This window comes from Myxocyprinus asiaticus, chromosome 22, assembly GCF_019703515.2.
Source record: "Myxocyprinus asiaticus isolate MX2 ecotype Aquarium Trade chromosome 22, UBuf_Myxa_2, whole genome shotgun sequence".
Lineage (NCBI taxonomy): Eukaryota > Metazoa > Chordata > Actinopteri > Cypriniformes > Catostomidae > Myxocyprinus > Myxocyprinus asiaticus.
Genome location: NC_059365.1, coordinates 1,542,362 through 1,569,370, shown reverse-complemented (window position 1 = coordinate 1,569,370; position 27,009 = coordinate 1,542,362). Strand labels below are relative to the sequence as shown.

The following is a 27,009-nucleotide window of genomic DNA, read 5'->3' as shown; positions in this document are numbered from 1 at the left end:
ACAACCAGAATATATAGTGAGTAACAAAAATATAGTGAGTAATAGCTAAGTATATGTCTTTGACAATTATGTTGGTGTTGCTTATATGGCGCAAACGGAACATAAAATATCACATACCATTACTTAGAGGTGGTGATTATCTTTTAAACGAGCCCAAACACAAGGTAATCAGATGTATAGATCATTAGATAATCCACATGAAGCACAATGTTACATATGACCACCAGGAGATGGCGCCAAATACATGACACAGACTCAATGATGACTCAAATGACACAGAATGAAACTCAATTTGTGAACTCTCTTTACTAAAATCATGTATGCATGCTATGCAAACCTTTAGTCATTGTTGTGTTTGCATGTGTAATTAGTTCTTATGTACAGTTCTTATGTTTTATTTGTTTGGAGAGGCTTTTGGACACTATGATAAATTATTTTTGTAATGCAATAACTTTTGATTGCTTTGTCGTATCAACAGAACATTTTTCTCAGATACAGTTGACATGATTGGGAACAAAACAAAATCAGTTTTTCTGAGCCATCTTATTAAATAAGAAAAATAAGAAAAAAGTAATTTTTGGCTAAATTCTTTTTTGTGATTTTTCAGCAATTTCTTATTCTCAGAATATATCATAATCTATTATTAAAAAAATGTACAAATTTCTTTACAATGACACAAAACACTTGACCCTCGTTTTTTTTTTTTTTTTTTTTTTTTTTTTTTTTGAGTTATAAGCCTTTAATTTTGGGAATGCCACTGAAAGGAAATCTTTAAAAATATTTTCAGAGCTTAAAGGATTAATATTATAATGGTAGTATGCAATTTCAAGCATAGCCAATGCTTGTTATTTCTCTCAGCCTCACAGGAAATGGGCGATCTGAAGTCTCTAGGGTGGGGGCGGGGTCAGCGCCATGTGATTGACGGGCTGTCAGAGAAGTCGTCAGTGGTGATGGAACCGTGGGAGAGGCTGCTGGAGATGGTGGGCGTGGTCGGCTCGCTCTGTGATTGGCAGGGAGAGAAAGGAAGCAGGTGAGAATTTGAGCTGTGAGATGTAAACATTATTGTATCATTTGTATAAACCTTCATAAACCTGTTAATCAGAAATGCAAATGCCGTTATTTTGCGTCTCTGTAAGCGAGTGATGCGCTAACACTATCGCTCCTGCTTATAATCGACAAAGTGGTCGATTACACGATACAATTAGCAAACGCGCGAGGTTGGAGCGATCTTTTGACGCCTTTCAAATCTTGGCGCTTCCTTATTTCACATCACCTTTGACAAGAATTGTAAAGCTAACAGAACTACTCAGCTGCAGTTACACCTGTTATATCTCTCATCTCCATCTCTCTTGAGCTCCATCTGACATATACAGGTGTTTTCTCTGCCATCTGAATCAATTTAAAAATTTTTTTTAATAATATACAAAACAATAATAATATACATAATATGAAAATATAGTATGTATATTTAATATTTAGTATATAATCTGTTTTCAGTATACATCTTAACTAATTATGCAGCACAGTTTTCTTTCATAATTTAATCTGTTAACATTTTCAATACATATTATCAACTTTAAACGTCCATTTTAAAGGTAACTTATGAGATATTTCACACAAAAATGAAAATTGTCATCATTTACCTTCAAGCTGTTGCAAACCTGTATGACTCTCTTATTTCAGTGGATATCAAAAGGAGACATTAGGGAGTTTCAGTCACCATTCACTTACATTGAATGAAAAACAGTGACAGTGAATGGTGACTGAGACTAAACGTTTTGCTTAACATCTCCTTTTTTGTTCCACAGCAGAGAAAAATTCATACAGACTCAAGGGTGACCAGTGATGACAGAAATTTCATTTTTAAATGAACTGCCCTTTAACTACTTGTTAAAGTATTTGGTAAAGGTATCTGCCAAGAAAAAATGTATAAATGTTATTCAGCACATGCAGCATATAATTGGTATTTTTTGTATTTTTTTCCTCCTTTTTCACCCAATTTGGAATGCCCAATTCCCAGTGCGCTTTTAAATTCTCCTGGTGGCGTAGTGATTCGCCTCAATCCGGGTGGTGGAGGACGAATCTCAGTTGCCTCTGCGTCAGAGACCGTCAATCCACGCATCATCCGTTGCCACGGAGACATAGCGCATGTGTGGAGGCTTCATGCCATCCACCGCGGCATCCACGCACAACTCACCACGTGCCCCACCGAGAGCGAACCACATTATAGCGACCACAAGGAAGTTAACCCATGTGACTCTACCCTCCCTAGCAACCAGGCCAATTTGGTTGCTTAGGAGACCTGGCTGGAGTCATCAGCACGCCCTGGGATTTGAACTAGCGAGCTAGCGAACTCCAGGGGTGATAGCCAGTGTATTTTACCACTGAGCTACCCAGGCCCCCTCAAAATACATTATACAGGATGTGGTAAATTTTGTGGCGCAGAGCGCTGCTGACTCTCAGACTGTGTGTGTTTGTGTGTTTCTAGAGCTCTGATGATGAGGATTTGTTGAGTAAAGGCAGAGGGAGGCACATTATGGTGAATAAATCAGAGATGATGAATTGGTCTGAGACTTTAGAACATTCTTCTGCATTCACACCAGAGCCTGGAGACTGGTACTGACTATCTGTATTCTTGAAAACATGCTTGTGTTGAAACTATGATCTTGCCTACAATATGTCTGAGAGAAATGGCAGGACAAAAATGTATTTTCCTTCTCACACAACACAACACAACACAAATAAACACAAGCAAGTGATGAAAGGGAATTGCAATGGTGAATTCCCTGTGTCCAGTCTCATACTAGTACCAGCTACTAGTCGAATGTGCAGGTTGTGAGTTGAATTCTCGGTTTGTTTCAGAGTTCGTCAAGATCTGTACAGCATGGAAAACTGAGACGTGGTTATGGTTCCGGATCTTTCTCTCAGAGATGATCATTAATCAGGTTTCCTGGAGTATTTATCATTTACTGCTTTGACTCGGTCAGTTTAAAAAAGTGACAAAATTCGAAATAAAATGTGAAAACATACTTTGTCTAAATAGTTTTTTTTTTTGTTGGCATTTTTCCTGTAGCGAGGTAATCATGAGGACTACTCTTTATTTTTCAGTAACTTTCTTATTGTTACTTTTTGTCATTGCATTATGTATTCAATGTCAATTAAAGCCCAAATTTATCTTAACCCTCCTATTCTGATCAAGAAGGGCTGCTAACTTTACTATTAACCATACAGCTGTAACCATACAACCATACAGCTGTTTTTTTTAAAGACATGGTTACATGTCGTCTTCCCTGATGTAAATACAATAAAATTATGCAGTTCTTTTGGGATTATCACTAATCATTTGCACATGCAAATAAGCAAATTTATGTAACTTCACTATAGTAAAAACCTAGTTGAAACATGAAGAAAATATGAGAATGTCTCATGTATTAGGGGCTAATCGCTGCCATCTGGTGGAAACAAAATAAATAACATGACTTGAAAATCATGTTATGACAATAATAGCCAGTAGATGGCGGCAGTGTTCTATCCAGCCACCTGGATTACTGTGAAGTAATTCTACATTTTAAAATTATGCATTTGAGGGGGCCTGGGTAGCTCAGTGGTAAAATACGCTGGCTAACACCCCTGGAGTTCGCTAGTTCAAATCCCAGGGTGTGCTGAGTGACTCCAGTCAGGTCTCCTAAGCAACCAAATTGGCCCGGTTGCTAGGGAGGGTAGAGTCACATGGGGTAACCTCCTCGTGGTCGCCATAATGTGGTTTGTTCTCGGTGGGGCGCATGGTGAATTGAGCGTGGTTGTCGCGGTGGATGGCGTGAAGCCACACGCGCTATGTCTCCATGGCAACGCGCTCAACAAGCCACGTGATAAGATGCGCGGGTTGACTGTCTCAGACGCAGAGGCAACTGGGATTCGTCCTCCGCCACCCGTATTGAGGCGAATCACTACGCCACCACAAGGACTTAGAGCGCATTGGGAATTGGGCATTCCAAATTGGGAGAAAAAGGGGAAAAATCTCCCCCCAAAAAAAAACAAACAAAATTGTGCATTTGGATATATATTTAGACACTATCAAACTATTGTGTGTGTGTTTGAGTGGGTGTATGTTTTGTGTTCTGCATTCTGACCATGTTAGTCTCACCCATTTATTTATATATATGTGTGTGTGTGTGTGTGTGTGTGTGTTCTGCCTTGTGGCTGATTTATAGATTTTTATTTGACAAAAGTGTTACCAGTTCATTTATGTGTGTGTGTGCGCATGTTTTGCATTTTGCAAGTTGTTTAGTCACCCCTTACTTTGTGTGTGTTGTCTTGTGGCTGATTTATAGATTGTATTTGACAAAATTAAAAAAAGTGCTCCGTGTCATAGTGTCACCAGTTCATTTGTGTGTGTGTGTGTGTGTGTGTGTGTGTGTGTATGAATGTTTTGCATTTTGCAAGTTGTTTAGTCTCACCCCTTACTTTACATATGTGTGTGTTGGCTTGTGGCTGATTTATAGATTGTATTTGACAAATAAAAAAAGCTCTGTTTTTTAGTCTTTCCCATTCATTTCCTATGGTCTGTTAATTATGACCTCGAACAGTAAAGTTGCTTTTTTTACGACCACTTAAATTGAATCAAGTCCAAATTCTTGTTGTATGTTCAGATGACAACTGGAGGAAAAGTCACCAGTTGAAAAGATAAAAAAATCAAGAAATATTGATTTCGGTCAAAAATGACCGAACAGTAAAGGAAGCTATTCCATTTGATCAAAACAATATTTGCATGCATATTCAAACTATGAAGTATCAGAAAGAAAATGCTCCTATTAGTTTGATATTTATAACACTTGCAGGTAAGAATATTATATTTACACCTTGTTTGATAAACAGCTCTAAACTGCACTGTCCAGTACAAACTGTTGAAGCGTTTGACATGCTAATATGGTAGACCATGGTGCCCCAAAACCATAGTTTAGATTCCCAGGGAGAACACACACAAAACCTGAAAAAACTAAATTAAATTATACATTGAATAACAATGTCTACCTAATGCATAAATGTACATTTAAAAGCAAGAGATCCATATACAGTAACTTATTTTTAAGTTGAACTGGAAGTACCATCCTTTGGCTGTCGTTGTATTGTCCATCTGGTTGATACGAATTTTAGAAATGAATTCATATGCAATGTAATTTGTTTACTGTTCAGACAGAGTAATTGGTAACTGAATACTTTTTGGAGAAACTTTCCCATGACTGTCTTTATCTGTTTCTCAGGGTCAGTACAGGAAGGCTCCGTCCAGCCTGGCTCTGATGTCATCTTTACAGCTCCAGCAGAACCAGAACATTCTCTCAGCCACTGCAAACCTGGAGATCCACAGAGCCGTTATACAGCAGGCGTCCTGTCACTACGCACTAGGAGAGTACAGGGTAACACATGCGCAGAGCTGACATATGTTAGACTGCATGTGTTTAACATGCCTCGTTCATATTTGTACTGTGGTTTGTCAGATGGCATGTGAGAAACTTCTAGAGGTGGTCAGCGGTCTGATGCCACAGAATCAGGAAATGATGAAGAGCAGCGAGGAGCACCGCAAACCTCTGAACAAACCGGGAAAGGTGCGTTTGTCTTGACAGGACACGGAGGTCTCTTCATCCACCTGAACTCTTACTGCATTAAGATTGGTGTTTGGAAAATGGTGACGTTGAATGTTTGACTTCTCTCTTAGGTAACGACCTGAGACTCATCCCGTGCACCAGTAAATCAGTTCTACCGTTCTGTCTTCAGCTGATGCTGGCGTGCTTTAAGGTACCAGAGCTGACCGTTTCACCAAAGGTCAATACTATCATTGTATTCACAGTCAGTTTTACTCAGTCTCATTCTCTCTCGCTCGCTCTCTAAGCTGAGGGCTTTCACAGATAACAGAGATGACCTTGCTCTTGGTCATGTGATCGTGCTCCTGCAACATGATTGGCCGCAGGCTGAGAATCTCTTCCTGAAAGCAGTGGATATGATCTGTCAACAGGGCAACTTCCAATATGAGAACTTTTTCAACTATGTCATCAGTATCCTCCCAGAGGAATCCTAATGGTGTTTTGATGTTTGTTTTGAATAAACGCACTTTATTTAGTATTATCTGCATAACTCCAATTGGGGCTGTGCGGTATTATGGTATTTACCATGCAACTGTAAAGTGTGTCAACCGGTAGAATTTGCTGTATCATTTGACTGTGGTAGATGTATTTACACGGTAATCAGTAGGGATGGAACGATATATCTCATTTCAATATATCGCAAACCAAAAACAATGACGAACCATATCGTGGCATAACTCGATATTTCGACATTTGCAATATTGTTTTCTGTCCATGTGATCATAAATGAAATGACCCATCAAGCATCATAATCTATCTGCGCTTTGATCTACACTGTTTACAGGGTTCACACAAGGTCCTTAAAGTGATTTTAGAAATATAAGTACTGGAATACCTGGAAAATCACCTTGTTTTGATGAAACGTGCTTGAGATTACAGCGGATCATTTCCTCCGTGTAATGTGTGTCCATCAAAGATGATGCAACTCCACTTTCATTGAATAATGTGTCTTAAAATCATTTCTGTTCTTTACAGTCATTTAAAAAAGTAAAAAGAAATATTAATTTTAATCTCACACAGCATGGGTGCGCTAAAGAACTGTGAGCCGCTCGTTGAACTCTTAAAGTGACAGTAACCTTTTTAGCGTTTCTTATATAAAGGAATGTAAACTCAATGTTATTACTTGTAAATTATACACATTATATTAAATATCATTATTATATATACAATTTCATGATATAATATTAATTAATATAATGTAGAATTTTTGTATTTTTACTAAGTTTATTTTGATTATAATAATGATGACAAAGAAATTATTAAAATATAAATATACACTTTCACATACTTTTTCAGGACCGGTTCTGTTCAGTTCTGTTCAGTTCTGCACCTGATCAGCCTGAATGTATCCCACTATTGTTGAAAGCTTATTTGTTTGTGATGTTTTCTTATAGAGAAACTTTGAGCTTTAATATTGTGTATTAAAGAACTTTATTTTGATGAGAAATTATAATGAGCATTTTTCGCAATAATGTTTTCAGAAAATTAAGTGAGATTAAATCGAATCGTGAACTTAATATCGTATATCGAACCGAATCGTGACATAACCATATCGTCCCATCCCTAGTAATCAGTGGGCAGGACAACTTTACGTTATTTACGTCATTATGAGAGTTTTGAAACAAATCATTTAAATCATTAAATTAATTAAATCATTAAAAATTAAAAATAACATGGTTGGAAAAAACGTAAAAAACTTAAAAAAATAAATTAAAAAAATGTTATAAGTCCAAAAATACCTACAATAATAATAATTTTAAAAAAAATTCCTCTAATTAATTTTAGTTTTAGTTTGTGATTCACTGTATATTATACAATTTTCAACATTTACAATTCACGTTCATTAAAGATAAAAATAGCCAAAAAAACAGTCAAAGAGTGAAAACTAACAAAAACGAAACTAAATTGTAAAGACAAATGAAAAATAAAATAGAAATATAAACTAAATTAAAAATTTAAAACTATAATAACCTTGTTTGGAAATGTTTTGATTGTTTTTAATCGAGTGTTACACGTATAATGTGAAGCTGTTTTTCTACTAATGCCAGATGGTTTTATATGTAATTAATAATCTGATATTTTGATTTACATCAATTTCCAGATGTTATAAGAAAATCATAAAATGAGATGAAATACCTTTCATTTGTAAATATTTAATTCACAGTATTATCCAAAAATAGCCATTACCATATGGTTATTTTATATATAAACCATTTTCCATTGAAGTTCAATCAAAAATAACTTTATTATGATATATATTTGTTACATTGATTTAAAATGACTTAATCTTGATTTAAGATTTTGGTCTAATTCCAATCATAATTCATAATAAAATGAACTTTTATGTAAGAATATTTGTCCTTCAGCATTTTCTCTCAGATATTGACATGTTAGAGGAGTTTGTTTACCTCTGCACAACAGAAGGAGGGCGTGTCCAGCTAGAGCTGCTGCCCAATCAGGGGATGCTCATCAAGTAAGTCCCGCCCACATCACCTACTGCCATTATTACTGACGGTTTCTCCCTCCTTTCTGTTTCCTCTCTCCTTTTGCTTTGGACATAATAAATAGGCTCCAGTACAGGAAGATGTTTTGTTGAGTGTGCTATTTTTACCCTGCTCTCTGATTGGCTCATTTAGTTCTGGTGACATCTGAAGCGCTCTATAGGCTTGTTGACATTCTGATGTTCATTGCTGGGCGTCTGCTCATGAAAGAAGTGGTATATAATCAGTTTTATGGGCTTTATCATGTAGTTTAAAGAGGACTGGTTATGTTAGAGATGTGAGGAAGGGGTTGATATCTACTGACTCAAAGTTGGCATTCTTTAAAGATATTTTAATTTTAGTTTCTTTGATTGGTTAAAAAATGCATTTTTTAGAGTTTTACTTTTCTGATGAGGCATTTGTTCTTTGTCCCACACATCTACAGTAGCATTGTGTCAGGGAATTAGATAAGTGTTGTGAATTTAAAGAAACAGTTCACCCAAAAATGTAAATTCTGTCATCATTTACTCACCCTCTTGTGACTTTCTGACTTTTATGAAGCACAGAATAAGATGTTAGGCCGAAAATCCAAGCTTTTGATTTTTTCATACAATAAAAAATGGATGGTGAATTGCATTGACATACTCAAAAAAAAACAAAAAAAAACATAATAAATATAGTTAATATGACTTAACCCTCCTATGGTATTGAAAAATGATTTTTGTCCGGAAGGATCAGATGTGTAACCCTTCTTTGTTTTGCTGCTGATGAAGATAATGATACAATTTCTTCTTCCCTATAAATAACATGTGTTGAACACCATGTCATGCCAGTAACAGCCTGTAGATGACTGTAGCCCCCTACTGTGTAGTCTGATGACTTGTTGTAACCTAATTTTATATTTTGTCACAAGATATGCATTTGGATATATATTTAGACATTATCAAACTATTATTTGTCAAAGTTTAGCATTTTAATTTTATTTTATAAGAAAACGAACATCAAGAAACAGAAATGAACTAATGAACTCTTGAGTATAAAACGGAAGAATCAGAGTAAACATTTTTCTATTTCAAACTTTCTAAAGTAAAAATGTATTTTGCAAACAATGTGTGTTTTTGTTTGCACTGAGGATGTTTTAGAGTCTCACCCTGTAATTACTGTCTGTTTTTTATGCATTGTGGCTGAATTATTGGTTGTATTTGACAGATTAAAATGTCAAGTCAGGTCATTTTTATTTGTATATCGCCTTTCACAACACACATCGTTTCAAAGCAGCTTTACAGAAGATCATGCATTATCTATAATGTCTTAGAGTCATCATTGTGTAGTTTGATTATATACAATTGTGAATTGTGTTTAAAAATAAGTAATTAAATAATAATTGTATTTTGACTCCCAGTGAGCAAGCTGAAGGCGACTGTGGCAAGGAACACAAAACTCCATAAGATGTTGGTTAATGGAATAAAATAACCTCACTGTGGGTGCCAGTTCCCCTCTGACTAACAGCATGAATATAATGACAATATTACGTATAGTGCAAGTCATGGTTTAAAATTAGAAAGTGTTAAGGGTCAGTGTTTAATCAAAGATTTTGTATGAACTGTAAGATTAATGACTAATGTCTTTGAAGTTCACATAGATGTATTGTCCTTGTTAGTTGGCTGATGAAGGCTTTTGTTGGCAATTTATTGATAGTCTATGTATTCCATTTCAAGAGTGTAGTCCATCAATAGACCGAGGTGATGCTGGCCGGGATCAGTGAGGTGCTTCGCAGTTCAACCGGCCGGTAATTTCGGCGAGGTCTATCCTAAGTCCAAGGTCCAGGCAGTGGCATATGAAGTATCCCATGTCTTATGGTTGGAGCTGGCATCAGTTCATCCTCTGAAGTCCATCGTAATAGACTGAAGTGATGTTTGGCTGGCACCAGCTGCTATTAGTCATTATCACTCAGAGACATGTAGCAGTGGAGTCCAACACCAAGCAGGAATGTAGCTGGATCCGGCCGGTTCTGGTGACCTCAGGATAGGAGTCCAGAGGTTGAGGCAGGGAAACAATTAGAATAATATTAGCATAGATGCCATTCAATTTATTGCAGAGTTATAGATCACGATCAATGTTTCTGGTTTCTGATTCTGGCAGGCCTAACTAAAGCAGCCTAATTGTGAGTTGATGGATAAATTATGTGTATGCCTGACTAAATAGATGAGTCTTTAGTCTAGACTTAAACTGAGTGAGTGTGTCTGCATCTCGAACAGTGTTAGGAAGACTATTCCATAGTTTAGGAGCCAAATATGAAAAGGATCTACCTCCTTTTGTGGATTTTGATATTCTAGGAACTACTAACAGGCCAAAATTTTGCGATTGTAATGAACGTGATGGAATATAGTGTGGTAGAAGGTCACTTAAGTACTGTGGAGCTATGACCATTCAAAGCTTTGTACATAGTTAACAGAATTTTAAAATGAATACGAAATTTAACATGTAGCCAATGTAAAGACGATAAAATGGGGTTAATATGATCATATTTCTTGGTTCTAATCAGCACTCTGGCTGCTGCATTTTGAAGTTTCTTGATCTTGCTGGACATCCTCCCAGTAATGCATTACAATAATCTAGTCTTGAGGTCATGAACACATTAATTAATTTTTCAGCATCAGAAACAGAGAGCAAGTGTAATAATTTAGCAATATTTCTGAGGTGGAAGAATGCTGTTCTACAAACATTGGTAATTTGATTTTCAAAGGACAGATTGGTATCAAATATAACACCTAAGTTCTTCGCTGTTGAAGACGATGTAACAGTACATCCATCAAGAGTCAAATTATATTTTAGCAGCTTGTTTTTAGAGGTTTTTGTTCCAATAATTAGTACCTCTGTTTTGTCGGAATTGAGTAGAAGGACATTTCTGGCCATCCAATCTTTTATTTCATTGATACACTCTGATAATTTGGAGAATTGTGAAATTTCATCAGGTTTTGAAGAAATATAAAGTTGGGTATCGTCGGCATAACAGTGGAAACTTATTCCATGATTCCTGATAATATCTCCCATGGGAAGCATATATAAGGAGAAAAGCAGAGGCCCTAAAACTGATCCCTGTGGTACTCCATACTTTACTTTTGTTTGATCTGACAATTCCTCGTTTACACAAACAATGTGGTAGCGGTCTGCTAAATAGGACCTAAACCATGCTAATGCAACTCCACAAATGCCAACATAATTCTCCAGCCTATTCCAGAGAATGTCGTGATCTATCGTGTCGAAGGCAGCACTAAGATCTAAAAGCACTAGAAGAGAAATGCATCCGCGATCAGATGATATGAGCAAGTCATTTGTAACTCTGATAAGTGAAGCCTCTGTACTGTGATGGGGCCTAAATCCTGACTGAAATTGTTCATATATACTATTTCTCTGTAGAAATGAGCATAATTGGGAGGACACTACATTTTCTAGTATTTTTGACATAAACAGGAGATTTGAAATCGGTCTGTAATTAGCCAGTTCTCCAGGATCAAGTTGTGACTTCTTAATAAGCGGTTTGATAACTGTCATTTTAAAGTTTCTTCGGACATGTCCTAAGGATAGCGAGGAGTTAATAATATTAAGAAGAGGTTCTGAGATTACAGGGAATACCTCTTTTAAGAGCTTGGTTGGGATTGGATCTAACATACATGTTGTGGCTTTTGATGTTTTAATAAGTTTTGTTAGCTCTTCATGACCCATGACAGCGAAGGATTGAAGTTCACATGTGGAAAATTATGAGACACTGTTTTCTGAGGTACTGTGACAGATGATTGCATAATTCCAATTTTATTTCTGATTATTTCAATTTTATCAGTAAAGAAATGTATGAAGTCATTACTGTTGTGCTGCGATGGAATATCTGATTCAGTCGATGCTTTATTCCTAACCAATTTAGCCATAGTACTGAATAAACACTAGGATTGTTGTGGTTATTTTCTATGAGTTTGCTAAAATATGCTGACCTGGCAGCTTTTAGTGTAGCTATAGACACTATCCTTCCATGCACCACGAAATACCTCTAATTTTGTATTCTTCCACTTACGCTCCATTTTCCGAGCTGCTCTCTTGAGAGCATGAGTGTGATTATTGTACCATGGTGCAGGGCTTTTTTTCTTTAATTTTCTTTAATCGAAGGGGGGCGACACTATCAAGATTGCTAGAGAAGGCTGTATTTATATTTTCTGTTATTATATCAAGTTCTTCTAGACTTTTAGGCCTACTGAGTGTATGAGATAGATCTGGAAGATTATTAGTGAAGCTATCTTTAGTGGTCGAAAGAATAGTTCTACCTGAATGATAGCATGGTGTAGATTGAGTAACATTAGCTGATCACAGCATACAAGAGACGAGGTAATGATCTGAGATGTCATCGCTCTGCGGCAGAATTTCTATAGTATCAATATCAACTCCATATGACAGAATTATATCTAGCGTATGATTATGGCGATGAGTTGGTCTTGTCACATTTTGACTCCAAGAGAGTTGAGAATATCGATAAATGCTAATCCCAGTGTGTCATTTTCATTATCTGTGTGAATGTTGAAGTCACCAACAATTAAAGCTCTATGTACAGTAAATACAAGATCTGATAAAAAATTGGCAAATTCACCAAGGAATTCAGAATAAGACCCGGGTGATCTATATACTGTAGTAAGGGTAAAAGATAACAGAGTTTTTTTATTTATATCTGTCGGTGTCACATTAAGCATTATTAGTTCAAAAGACTTAAACTTATATACAGTCCTCTGAGTAACACCAAAAACTTCAAAAACTACTTGTAGCAACACCTCCTCCTCGACCCTTCAGATGAGGCTCATGTTTATAACAATAACCTGGGGGAGTATATTAATTTGAACTAATATATTCATCCAGTTTAAGCCAGGTTTCATTGAAACAGAGCACATCCAAACTATGATCTGTAATAATTTCATTTACAATTAGTGCTTTGGTAAAAAGAGATCTAATGTTTAGTAGCCCTATCTTTATATGGTGTTTATCTTTAATTTTTTTGTTTTGTTCAAGTTTGACCTTAATCAGATTTTTTCTAGATGATTTAGTGAGGGGTTTGTTTTTGGTAGTTCAGAGAACAGACACAGTCTCTATATGATATCTAGGTGATACAGTCTATGTGTTGTAGTTTATGTGACCTGTGTGAAGTCTCAAAGCAGCTAGCAGACGTTCGGATTAACCAGTTGTCTGCTTCCTGACCTGGGCCCCAGTTAGACAAATACTATCATTATTAAGACTATGAGCCAAATTACTAGAGAAAAGAGTAGCACATTCCTTGTAGGGATGGAGTCCGTCTCTCTTTAGCAGGTCAGACACCACTCAGCCATCCAGCCATTGAGTGACACTAATCTACTATAAACCTCATCACCACGAGGAGCAGCAAGGGGGCCAGAGCATATTACAGTGTCTGACATCGTTTTTGCAAATTCACACACCTCTTTAACATGATCTCTAGCGATTTCTGTCTGGCGAAGCCGGACATCATTAGTGCTGACTTGAATAACAATTTTAGAAAATCCACGTTTAGCATTAGTCAGCACTTGTAAATTTGATCTGATGTCAGATGCTCTGGCACCCTAAATGCATTTAACAATGGTGGCTGGAGTCACATTCCACGTTCCTTAAAGTAGAATCACCAATAACAAGGGCTCTTTCAACATGATTCTCAGTGGGTGCATCACTGAGTAGGGAGAATTAATTAGAAACCCTAACAGGAATGGGAGAGTGGTGCCGCTTTGCTGAGCGAGTATGCCGCCGAGATGTCACCCAAACGCCCTGCTGCGAGGGCTTTTCAGCCGGAACCAAAGTGTGTGTATTGCTCGCTGTTCTACCCGCATCCGAAACAGTATCTACCGGCTTCTCTTTCTCACTGACCTCCACTAGCGTTCAGATTCGTGTCTCTAACTCATTAACCTTCTCCGTCAGCCTGACTAATTCTTTACATTTATCACATGTGAACCCCTCACTGCTGACGGAAGAAGCTATAGTAAACATGTGGCATTCAGTGCAGGAAGAAATAACATGAGCGGATGCCATGACTTACCGTAGTTGATTGTTGTTGTTGTTGTTGAGCGGTGAGGGTTTGAGATCGATGTGAATCCCTCACGCAATTGTTAGTTGTTATGGTTGTTCTTGATAAGCGGTTCTTTGAGATCGATTCAATAATCCGTGTAAACGGGTGCACACTGTAAAATGCACGCAGTTAAATCGCAATAAAAATAGAAAGTGGATGCATGCGGAAAATGCACGCAGTTGAATCGCGATAATACGGGGGGAAACCCGATGCATGCTGAAAAATGGCAGATGTTAAGGATTAAAAGCTGAAAAACATAGATAAACAATGCTAAAAAAGCTAGAAGGCTACAAACACAGACTCGAGCTAGGCGCCAGCAGCAACAGGTAAAATACACACAGATGAAACAGTAGAAAAGCGGAAAAACCCGAAACACGGTAAAATGACAAAGGATAAAACGATGAACCTATGAGAATAAGAATAAGCAATGCTAAGCAGGCTAGCAGGCTACAGACATTCATGCAGCGTGCCATCAGCAACAGGAACAGGAAGTTCCTGTTGCTCTGTTTTTTAGTCTTTCCCATTCATTTTCAATGTTTGTCAATTTTGACCGTGAATACCAAAGGTGTCGCTTTTTTTACGACCACTTAGACTTATCGAATCAAGCCCAATTATTTTTTTGTATGTTCAGATGACAAATGGAGGAAAAGTCACCAAGTCTTGTATTGCTCAGATAAAGGAAACCATTTTTATTAAATGAGGACATTTATTTGGTAAAAAATGACAGAATACCATAAGAGGGATAAGAAGTCGTATGGACTGCTTTTATGTTTTTTTTTGTTGTTGTTGTTTTGAGCTTGTATGGAAAAGAGCACTATATGAACATTATGCTTAACATCTCATTTTGTGCTTCGCTAAAGAAAGTCATATGGATTTGGAACAACATGAGGGTGAATAAATTATGACAGAATTTTTTGGGGGGGTGAACTGTTTCTTAAAGCTTTTGTAGTGTTGGCAGTGCGTTTGAGCCCTGTCATTCAGGGTGCTGATGAAATGGTATTTGCTGTCCGTAGGAACCCCAGCCCCGCCCTGGGGGTGGAGTTAAACACCCTGCTGCTTCCAGGGGCTCAAAAGCCTGACAGGTACCCCACCCCCATCACCAAAACCCTGCCCCAACCCCACCCCCACCCTAAACTCCTCCCAGCTTGCTCATATGTTTACGTTGTCCTCTTATTTTTCTTTTCGTTCGGTATTCTTCATTCAGTTCAAGCATTTTCATTTTTTCAGTTTTCATACGGCTCCATTCTGTTGTGTTGAACTCAAATTGTTGTAAAGTCATCAAAGAATGTGATTCTTTTTTTCTTTATTACATTGTGTTCATTGAATTACAGCTGTTCATATTTATGGGTGAATCTCACGGAAACTATCAAGAAGAGGTCGTATTTCACCTAAAAATAAATTAAAAAATAAGAATTTGTATTTTGCATAAATAGGGAACATTTAGGACCTTTAAACATTTAAAAACATTTAGTTTTTAGCATTGTTAGATAATTTATTGTCATATCAATTAAGCACATTGCTGTGATGAAAATGGCAAAAAAAAATTAAAAAATTAAAAAAAACAAAAAAACAAAATATAAAACCAAATAAAAATACAAACTTTTTAAAAAGTACATTTGTAAACTTACAATTGTTGATGGTAGTATTTGTTGTGTTAAATGTAATATATGCTGATTTTAATTTAAAATGTGTCCAGACAGGGTGATTTTCATTACCGTGTTAAGGTAAAAAAAACTGTGTGTGTATATATATATATATATATATATATATATATATATATATATATATATACACACACACACACTGGTGGCCAAAAGTTTGGAATAATGTACAGATTTTGCTGTTTCGGAAGGAAATTGGTACTTTAATTCACCAAAGTGGCATTCAACTAATCAAAAAGTATAGTCAGGACATTACTGATGTAAAAAACAGCACCATCACTATTTGAAAAAATTCATTTTTTATCAAATCTAGACAGCAGCCATCACTCCAACACCTTATCCTTGAGTAATCATGATAAATTGATCATTCGGTACTAGAAAATCACTTGCCATTATATCAAACACAGCTGAAAGATATTTGGTTCATTAAATTAAGCTTAACATTGTCTTTGTGCCACAGTATGCAATAGACTGGCATGTCTTCAGGTCAATATTAGATCAAAAATGTCAAAAAAAGAAACAGCCTTCTCTAGAAACTCATCAGTCAATCATTGTTTTGAGGAATGAAGGCTATACAATGCTTAAAATTGCCCAAAAACTGAAGATTTCAAAGGTGTACACTACAGTCTTCAAAGTCAAAGGACAACTGACTCTAACAAGGACAGAAAGAGATATGGAAGACCAGATGTACAACTAAACAAGAGGATAAGTACATCAGAGCAATTTGTTTTTCATATTGTAATATTGTAAATACTTAATGAACTAGACTGTGTTAGACTGTTTTGTTGTAGAAACTGTTTTGCTGGCAGCTCTTAAGAAATAAAACAGTGGTTCTGCTTGGTTTTCTATTTGTGAACATTTGTCTTTCCATTTAAAATGTAGTCTTGACACATAAATCGTCACCTTCTGCTTTCGCTTGTGCAGGATTGCTAAAGAAATAGTTCACCCAAATTTTTTTTTTACATTTATTTACTCAACCTCATTTCATTCCAACCCTGTATGATATTTTCTGTGGAATGACAGTTAATAGTGACAAGTACAAAAACACAAGTAGTCTGTATGACCAATGTGCTATATGTGCTCTTCTAAAGTCAAGAAGAAATTTAGGTTTTAATCTTTGAAAATCTTCCCCTCCACTGTACCTCTCAAATTTAATTCTCCTTCCTGCATTTTTGAATTTGACTTTTTCAGAGCTTGACTGTCATAGTCACTATGAACTGTTGTTGTATGAACAATAGCTTTGTAAAGATTCTTCAAAATATATCCGACAGTATTTTCATTTTGAGTGAACTACTTCATTAATCAGGGTTGCCACAGTAAGAAAACCTTTTGACATTTTGATTTCTATGCCTGGAAGATGGCGAGGATAATCTCAGTAGTTATGCTCTGCACAAAAGAAAATTTAAGTTGGTCCGTTGAGGGTAACTAACTATATGACTCATTGGGTGGCATATAGTACTAGAGTATAATCGTTTCCTATGGGACAAAAAGTGCTCTTCCTTAAGGAGGTGTGTTCAAATTTTTATTTGAATTCATTGGTCAAAAGATCCTTGGGAACCCTGTTTCTACCTCTGTCTTTCCTCACTCCTCTTCTGTCTCTGGAGGTGTGGGAAGGTTGGCCTGCAGAGCTGCTCTGAGGTTTGCCCAAAAGAGTTTCTGTTTGGCGCCTTCCTGTGGCCACTCCAGGTAGGTCCGTCTGGACATCATGGCCTTGAGCTGGTAGTACTTGGAGGGAATAAGATACAGTGGCAGAGGTTCCAACAGAATAAGAATGATGCTGTCTAACCCTCGAGCTACTTTCTGGTGATTGGCAAAATAGAGTTCGTAATGGCACCATTCGCTCTGGACGAAATGAGACGACAGCACGAAGACACATCTTCTACTCTGCTCAATGCACCGCAGAATGTTTTGAACGATCGTCTTACCCGGGATGAAGTCCCGTTCGTGGTGGCACAGTCGCAACCCATTGCGGATTGGGGTCGGGTCCTCACCCTCAAGCTTGGGCAATAGTTGACCCTTAACCCACTCAGCGTTCTTCTGGCTGTAAGATACGAAAGCATGGAAGCACACCCCTTCCATGTCCTTGGCTCTTTCCTGAGAGGTTATTGCATGGTGCTTGGCTTGAGTCCATTTCCACATCATCTTTAGGTACCACGGGACATCCAGCTGATGGCAAAGAAGGCTGACAGCAATCACCAAAGTGATGGTTGGGATCAAAATAGTAATGGCCAGAATCCAGGCATTGCAAGAGATCTCTGGAATGTAGAAGTCTTTTAACATGGTGTTGCTCCAGGATTCTGGATAACTGCATAGGTAGCTGTCCGGCCAGTGGCCCAGAATCAAGCCAGGATTCTCTCTTCCATGCTGCATAGCTTTGTCATTGATGAGGGCAGAGAATTCACGCAAAGCACAAGTGCAGATGAAGGGGTTACGACTTGCATCCAGAGTTTGGAGTTGTGAACAAGTCTTAAGGACACCTGGTAAAGGTGAATGGAGGGAGTTTGATCTTACCAAGAGCTTCTGCAGGTTTGGGAATGTTCGACAGGTGGGTAGGTCTAATAAGCGATTCCCAGTTAGGTCCAGATCGCTCAACCTGTCCAGAAGAGGTGTATCTACAGGAACTGTGGTAACATGGTTATTCCGGAGGTTTAGAATTCTTATGGACTTGGGCAAACACTTGAACACGTTCTGGTCAAACCCATTGGATGATAAATCCACATGGGCTATTTGGGAAGGCCAGGCACACCTACCCTGTTCCTCTACATAGGTAAGTGTATTCTGGCTAAAGTCAACATGTTTCAGTGAGTCCATGAGATGAATTCTTGAGGTCAGTGGTCTAAGATGTCTGAGATTATTGCCCCTCAGAATCAGCATTTCCAGGTTTGTCAGTGTACTGCATTCATTATCTGGACCAAGAGAGAAGACATTTTCCGTAAGGGCGCAGTCGGACAAGTCCAACACCTTGATCTTGCTAACAGCCTGTGGACAGGTCATATGGACGATAGGAGTTTGTGTAAAGCTGAGATTCCTTGCCGGCATGTTTATGAAGAAGTCATAGAGCTCTTCTTGGTTGAAAATGAATTCGGTTACTGACGATTTTCTTATAGAAAAAGAATCTAATCCGTGGCCCTGGTACACAGACATACCGTTTCCCATTTTAGTGATGGTAACTTCTGATAAAAAAAGCTGTTGAATTGGAGACATCAACACTGTATTCATACAACTTGTGAACTCTTTCCAGGTGCTAATAACCTTGGAGAATTTCAGGTTAACGGTGCGTATGGTCTCTTGCTGGTACGGCGGCTGGAGGAACTTCATCTCGTTGACAACTTTAGTGAATTCCAGCTTTTGAAATGTTGCAAAGGCATCAACAGCGATTACATGATCAAGTTCCCTTTTGGACAGAGCAATAACTGCCTGCTCTGCATTTACACCCCTTAGACTGCTCTCGTCATAAGTCTTTGTCCCGCCAACATTAATAAAGAAGGTTTTGAGTCTAAGATCAGCGATGTTGGCAAAGTCTTCATTATGGATTGATTGTGCACTCAGGCCAAGCCACTGCAGGTTTTTGAGGGTAGAAAATTCCTTCCCTAGTGCCATAACAAAAAACATGTTGGATGACAGGTCCAAGAACTGCAGATTTTCTGTATGAAGCAGGTACAGCTGATCTGAGAGGTTTTGGAGTCTGTTGTGTGACAAGTCCAAAATTTCCAAAGCAGGGGTCGAGGTAAACGTGTCGATGTCTATATCCTCCAGTATATTCCATGACAGATTAAGGAAATGGAGCCTAGGGGTTTTGCTGAAGTCTTGGCTCCTCAACACCTGGATGTAATTCAGGGACAGATCTAAATCCTCTGTTGATGACTTGAGGTCATTGGGAACTGAGGACAGGTTCTGAGATGAATAAATCACTACGACTCTCTCAATGGCCAGAATATGAGATGGGAGGAAACATGTGAGATAAACAGCCATCAACCACCCACCTGATGCCCTCATCTTTCTAACGTGGGCGAATCTAAAGCAGAAAAAGGGATTAATTGATTTAATTTCCCATTTTACAGTTCTGCTCATAGGTTCACATATCCCTTACAGAATCTGCAAGATGTTTATCATTTATAAAAATATGAGTGAATTAATAAAAATTGCATTTTGTTTTAGTTCTGGTAATGATATTTGACTTAACAGATATTGACATATATAGAACAAGACACAATAATAACTTAATTTGAACAAATTATCTTTTTGTGTTAGATGCACAAATCCCTGGTAAGTCCTGAGCAGTGAAGCTCTCCAAGTTTCTTGACAAAAAGTCAAGTTGAGTTCTCTATAGTAGCTCAGTGATGTTCAGATCCAGCTTTGCCACTCAGGACAATTGAGGGGCTTATGCTGGTTGCACACTGGATGACAAGCAACATGCCGTGAGTAGGACAAATATGTCCCTTGACATTTGGGTCGAATTTAATTGAGAATTATGTTAGTGGTGCGGCAGAATTTTGAGCAGCACTCAAAGTCGTAGCTGGGCGCTGCAGACGAACACAGAGTGGCGGAGGCGGCATTGTGAATACATTCATAAAAAACAATTGTTTTGCATATTAGAACTCTGTGTGTCATCCGCCAGATGCTTCCAGTATACAACACAATATCATACACAACTTGCTTAAAAATTGTAAGCAGTCATTAGCCGCGTTTCCACTATCGGGCCAAATGAAAGCGTGCTAGTGCATGCCATGGCTAGTTGCTTTCCCATCGTCACTTCAGGGGCTTCATCATGCCGCCTCGGGGCCAATGGCCTTTGGGCCAAACAAGGTCAAATGGGGAGTGAGGCGACGTCAGTGTCAATGGTGGAGTTTCACCGAACTTGCCAGGTTGTGTATCCAGGACACAACGGTAGAGGTTAGGGAAAAATAAAACAAATTGTGGGTACAGTATAAATCTGTTAAAATGCACAGTGGATAAAGCGGTGCCCAAAGAAAGAACTTTCCATTGTTCGAGATCATGGACGGTGTGCTGGGACATTATCCCGCTGTTAGTGGTGAGACCATTCGGGACACCATGGCAGTTACAGTTGGTGAGTTGTCAACGCTAACTTATTTTGCTAGCTAGCTAATGTTTACAAACAATATAAACTCAATATTCTAGATAACTTGACAACATGATACCTCAGCTTGAGCTTCCCTCTTGCTTGTAAAATGGACGGGGTGAGTGACATTGGCACCAGGGCGGTGTGTTAAAGGTGGGTTTTAGGGCAACACTGCGGGGCTATTGGCCCGATGGTGGGAACGCATATTGATTTTGGACTCGCAACTCGAGGTTTGAGGATATTGGCTAGCCAGTGGATAGCCCTGGCTCACACTGGCCAGATAGTGAAAAGGCGGCTATTGATGTTTCTGGAGGCAACACAAGATATAAGAAAGCAAATTTGTGTAAACTTTTAGTTTTACAGATTCTGCAAGGGGTATGTAAACCTGAGAGCAAAACTGTATGTCATTCAAGTCCTAGTAGTTTTTTTGCATTGCAGTTGCATAATAAAAAAAGAAGTAAATTAAAATAAATGTAAATTCAGGCTTTTGGCACATAGTGAAATTGTGCTGTTAATGGTGTTTAAACAAGAGTGACTCGGAGACTGCTGTGGACTGTGTTGATGTGTGTGACTGAAAGAAGACATTATAAAACAAAATGAAACTCTGAGCATGCAAATAAGGTGTTTTATAAGGATTGTATATGCATAATGTCATATATAAACATAAAACTTAAATTAGCATGTACATTCAGATAGATAGATATACAGACATTTAAAAGAAAATGTAATTTTACAGGCTTACCCGTCTGCTGTATCATTTAGTTGAGAGATGGTTGTTCAATGTCTTCTGAAACTGGTGATCATAAGCAAATTATGTTATTTAACTTCTGCTTTTGCCCCCTTTTCACTTCTTCAAATGTAAGACTTTTACTGACAGTGACCCAGTTATTTACTCTGACACGTGGAACTGCGCATTGAAGTAATACTTTCATTTTGCAGGCATGGATCTGGCATTATCTGACAAACAAATTCATGTGATGGTAAGTGGTAATACTGTACTTTTCCATTTTTTTGGAATAGCACACTATACTATTGTTACTATTTCTGTGGTATGGATATGGCACAATCTGTAACAGTAGGATGGTGATAAGCTATTCCATATTCAGCAACTTTTTATTAAGAGGTTTTATGAACGTTCCCATATGCCATCGGCCCTATATTGGATTTGTTGTTGTAAAGCATGCAGTACCATTTCTCACCACCAGTGTATTTTGTTGCTCTCTGAACTAATTTAATGTTCCATTAGGGTTACGCAAACACTGTTAGGTAATGGAGAATATGCCTTGTGCTTAACTTAATGTAGCAAAAAGCCTCCCAAATCACAAATCTATTGTTGACACATTTTAATGTACAAACACAGGTTTGATAATGTGTCTGCCCATCAGAACATCCCGTATGAGAAACGGTAATATGAAGCACTTTATTTACCTCAGATACACATCAAATGCTGTTAATCATTGACCAAACAACACCATGACATACACACACACACACCAGTACAAAAGGCTCAGGTGTGTGTGACTAGGCAACCATAATATTTTATTTGAGCTTATGGTCTCTTATCAAAGTATTAAAATACTATTATCTCACGCACACATGTATCCTCACTTTGGCTATATTGATCAGCATGCAAAATAGTGCCACATGACTTATAAAATAAATATAAATGTTGAGCCTCAAAACATTTGCATTGAAATTTAGCACCCTTTAGAGGTAATGGGGTAGAAATATATATATGAAAATAAAAGTCATTCACATAGAACCTAAGGAATGTAACTGTACAGTAATTTTGTTGCCCTAATACCACAGTTTGAAAAAATAAAAATAAAATATATATATATATTGCGTGTGTGGAGGCTTCATGTCATCCACCGCAGCATCCATGCACAACTCACCACCCACCGAGAGCGAACCACAATATAGCAACCACAAGGAAGTTACCCCATGTGACTCTACCCTCCCTAGCAACCGGGCCAATTTGGTTGTTTAGGAGACCTGGCTGGAGTCACTTAGCACGTCCTGGGATGCGAACTCCAGGGGTGGTAGCCTGCATCTTTTACCACTGAATTACCCAGGCCCCCAGTTTGAAATATGTTTAAAAGAATCACAAAGTGAACTATGATATTTGTAAGTCATCAAATACAAATGTGTCTTTTATGCTCTGATAACTGCTGCTGTAAACCCCAAATAGCCAAAAACGTTATATCTGCTTTTACCATAGCAAGTTCTCTAATAAAATGAGCCATTGTTGACTTGTCTGTGAGCTTGCTTGGGTGAATAATCCAGTGTTATATCTTAGATGTCAAGAACAAAATATGCCATCAAGAAGAAAAGCATGCATAACAAATCATCAGAAAATATGTTTTCGACTATTGATGAAATGAAATCATCGCAAAAGCTTTCTAATGACACCTAGATTAAGCTTCTATTTTACTCAGACGCTAAGATATTCAATGAAACAATGAGGGTGGTGCTTGAACTGAAAATTAGACTGAATGTCTATGGACGAGCACATCTGTGAGGGCTGAGATGTGTTAGAGCGTCATCTACATTTCAGATTTCAGATTCGACATTTTGTGATGGAGATTTTTATTTTTATTTTATTTTTTAAGTGCTTTCTCACCACCTAGTGGAATAAAATGAGACTTTTCACAGTGAGGTAGAGTGAACAGAACCAGAATGTTTACAAAGTTAGAAAAAAAAAAAAAAAACCTTTTTTTTCTTTTGTTTTCTTTTTTTCATAATATTATAAACATATACAATATGATTTATGAATAATTGGAGTCTTTTTTATTATTATTTGGGGGATTCTCTGAAAAATTAGTCCACAGTATGTGTGAATGATGAGCTTTTAAATTTGAATCTGAAAAATTGCGGACGGCAGCCCAAAAATGCACCAGAATTTAAGAGGTTTTAAGAATGTTACAAATCTTTTATGATACTTAATTTCAGTCAGAATACTGCATTAAAGGTTAGCTGCCTATGTAAACAGTGAGGCAGCTCACTAGATTTTGGAACAGATCTCTTATGTTTTCTTCAGTGATTTCTGTTGCTCTTGTTTGTTCCTCGTCCGGCTCGTTTTTGTTGGTCAGCATCCTCTGAGATCTAATCAGACGTGTCTTTGGCCATCAGATTGTATTTCCAAACCCAATTACACCCATTATTGAGGCTGTTATAGCTCAATAAAACTATAATCCTTGCTGTCCTGAAACTGTCATCGACATCAATTAAGCTTTATCTTCAACCCTGAATCTGCAGCAGAGGTTTATTGTCGCATTCATTGCAGTTGTTTGTTTTTGTACCAGTCTGGAATTGGACTTACATGACAAAAAAGCAGTGTAACGTATTTAAAGGGATATTGAAGCAGTTTTTCTGCAGTGACAAGCGGAAGTGAATGAAATCAATGTTAGATGTTCTTCAATGTCAAACACATTTTTCTTAGAAAATACCTCGTATGTATCGAGTGTTTCTTCAGCTCTGGGCACTTTAATGTGGATTTTTAGTAAAAAAATAACAGATTTCAACTTTATTCTTTGTGTTATATGAATGTCATATAGTTTTATCATGACTTCATTTATTTTTGCTGTTCAAATGCCTTCTAAATACAAAATAGTTGCTTGTCAAGGAATCAGATTTTTAATTTAAAAATACTGAAATCTTTGGAGCCCCTTAAAGCACAGGAAAGACATTTATTTTCTAATCTAGTTTTGTGTTCCCTCACAGTAATTTTATTGCAACCGAGTCTCATAGGATGAACGTTATAATAACTACATTTTTGTAAACTGACTTTTACATGCCGTGTTCTATGTTTCGCTGCAGATTCCTAACACTATTGGTTAGGTTTAGGTTAAAGTTTTAGGTAAGGAAGGTGCATTTTACTTATTAAATCCTTCGTATAATATTAACCTTAAAAACCTTGTCTGATTACAATACCATTACACTCGCTTTTTGCACCCCCCACTGGACATTTCATTTGGAAACTGCAGTGAATCTCTAACAGCTGTTTGTGTTTGCAGTGAGAGCTGGGAGGGATAAAAGGGTAGTCCGAACCACCGGAGAGAGAGAGAGAGAGACGCACACAGCAGCCCAGTGTGTGGGTGTTCATTAGTGTGCTGAAAAGCAATCCTTTGTGTGTTAGAAAAAGTATGTAAATAAAGATTTACATGGAGCGTTTACCTGGCCCCCGCTTCCTCCTTCAAGACTAAGCAAGAGACCTTGTCACAGTGGTGCCGAAATCCGGGAATTAGGAGGAAGAAATGTCATCATGGAGTCCTCGCTGCTGGCCGAAGTAATCAAGACCCTCGCCGGTATCCACCAAATCCAACATCAGGCTCTGCTTGAGCTACGCGTGGAACTGGAGCAGTGGTTCCAGGTGCTGTTCCAGGCTCAAGCAGAGGACAGGCAGGTGCTACGGAGCTTCGTACATCAGGAGGGGTCTTCAGCCACGACCCCGGGCCCACCCATGGCCGTGCCCATCGTGCTGACCAAGATGGGAATGCAGGACAACCTGGAGGCTTTTATCGAGCTCTTCGAGCGAACGGCCGAAGTGTGGAAGTGCCAAGCACCCAGTGGGCAATCTGTCTACTGCCGCTGTTGTCTGGGGAAGCCCAGCTCGTGGCTCAACTTCCTGTGGCCAACCTCCTGGTGTACAAGGACTTGAGGAAGGCCATCCTGCAACAGGTCAGTTGCAGCCCAGAACAACATTGGCAACACTTCCACTCACGGACGCTTGCATGGCCACCCATTCGCGTTTGCCCAACAGCTCCGTGACACCTGCCGAAGGTGGTTGCTGGCTGAAGAATGCGGTGCAGAGGAAGTGCTTGGTCTGGTGGTACTGGAACAGTTCATCACCCGGCTACCTAAAGGAACGGCGGAGTGGGTCCAGTGTCACCGCCCAGCATCACTGGATGAGGCGGTCCAGCTGGCTGAGGACCATATGGCGGTGTATTCGGGGGCTGGCGAGCCCTTTTCTTCTCTCTTTCTCTTCCTCTCTCTCCTTCCTCCCCCTCTCCTTCCCCTCATCCTGTTCCCTGGAAACAGGGAATTCCTACCTCAACCGGTTCCCCAATCCTGTGGGCCGTTCAAACCTGACCCTCTCTGCTCTCCCCCACAGGCTGGTGAATCCACTGCCGCGGGTGTGGGTGTGAAGCCTGGGCCAGTCTGCTGGAGCTGCGGGGGAACCTGGGCATTTCCAGGATCGATGCCCCACGATGGAGGTGGAGACATTGGTCTGGGTGTGTGACATGCCACAGGCTGCCCCCGATCAAGCAGGAGCATACTGGATACCTGTGAGTGTTGGGGGGGTACATATCAAGCCTTGGTGGATACAGGTTGAAATCAAAGCTCCATTCACCACAGCTTGGTTCAATCCGAGGCTTAGGATACAAGCTGGTGGGTGAAGGTAAGGTGAGTGCATGGCATGTCACTTAGGGCAGGAAAAAACACTAGACTGTCTGATTGCCCGTTTCTATTGGCCGGGCATTCGCGGGGATGTTCGCAGGTGGTGTGCGGCAGGCTGTGAATGTTAGAGAATCCCACGGCCACCCCAAAAGCACCATTGCACCCCGTCTCATTGATTGAGGTCCCCTTCGGAAGAATTGCCATGGGCCTTATCGGGCCATTAGAGCAGAAAGCATGCGGGCATCACTTTGTGTTGGTTCTGGTGGAATACACAATGCGATATCCGGAAGCAGTGCTTGTGCGCATCATCTCAGCACATAGTGTTGTGGAAAATCTCCTGAGTGGGGATTCCAAAAGAAATCCTCACTGATTAGGGCAAGACATTTATGTCACGTACGCTACGCGAACTGTATGAATTATTGGGGATTAAATCGATTCAGACCAGAGATTACCACCCACAAACAGACGGCTTGGTCGAATTATTTAATCAGACACTAAAGAATATGATTCGTAAATTTGTGCATGAAGACGCTCAAAATTGGGACAAGTGGCTCGAGTCCCTATTATTTGCTGTACGAGAGGTCCTGCAAGCCTCCATGGGGTTCTCCCCATTTTAATTATTGTACGAGCATCATGCGGT

At 38.7% G+C, this 27,009-nt stretch overlaps 3 protein-coding genes and 1 pseudogene across 3 annotated transcripts in view; 3 read left to right on the top strand and 1 right to left on the bottom strand.

Annotated features, from left to right (window-relative positions):
* Nucleotides 1-4,454, top strand: part of LOC127413145 (integrator complex subunit 10-like) — a 9,819-nt pseudogene extending 5,365 nt beyond the window's left edge.
* LOC127413143 (integrator complex subunit 10-like) overlaps nt 3,515-27,009 on the top strand; it is a 27,248-nt gene continuing 3,753 nt past the window's right edge. The window contains exons 1-7 of the mRNA XM_051650026.1: nt 3,515-3,550; nt 5,262-5,414; nt 5,496-5,607; nt 5,714-5,793; nt 5,888-6,050; nt 8,019-8,112; nt 21,909-21,949. Coding sequence (XP_051505986.1) covers nt 3,515-3,550; nt 5,262-5,414; nt 5,496-5,607; nt 5,714-5,793; nt 5,888-6,050; nt 8,019-8,112; nt 21,909-21,930 — 660 coding nt within the window. The 3' untranslated portion in view covers nt 21,931-21,949. The remainder of the gene's footprint in view (nt 3,551-5,261; nt 5,415-5,495; nt 5,608-5,713; nt 5,794-5,887; nt 6,051-8,018; nt 8,113-21,908; nt 21,950-27,009) is intronic.
* On the bottom strand, nt 15,515-21,772 carry LOC127412748 (toll-like receptor 1). The gene is made up of 2 exons (XM_051649361.1): nt 21,712-21,772; nt 15,515-19,904 (listed from the first exon to the last, which is right to left on the bottom strand). Exon 2 carries the CDS (start codon nt 19,883-19,885, stop codon nt 17,471-17,473), a length of 2,415 nt encoding a protein of 804 aa, XP_051505321.1. The 5' UTR covers nt 19,886-19,904; nt 21,712-21,772; the 3' UTR covers nt 15,515-17,470.
* klb (klotho beta) overlaps nt 25,234-27,009 on the top strand; it is a 23,034-nt gene continuing 21,258 nt past the window's right edge. Inside the window, exon 1 of the mRNA XM_051650024.1 lies at nt 25,234-25,615. Within this exon, the coding sequence (XP_051505984.1) occupies nt 25,234-25,615 (382 nt within the window). The remainder of the gene's footprint in view (nt 25,616-27,009) is intronic.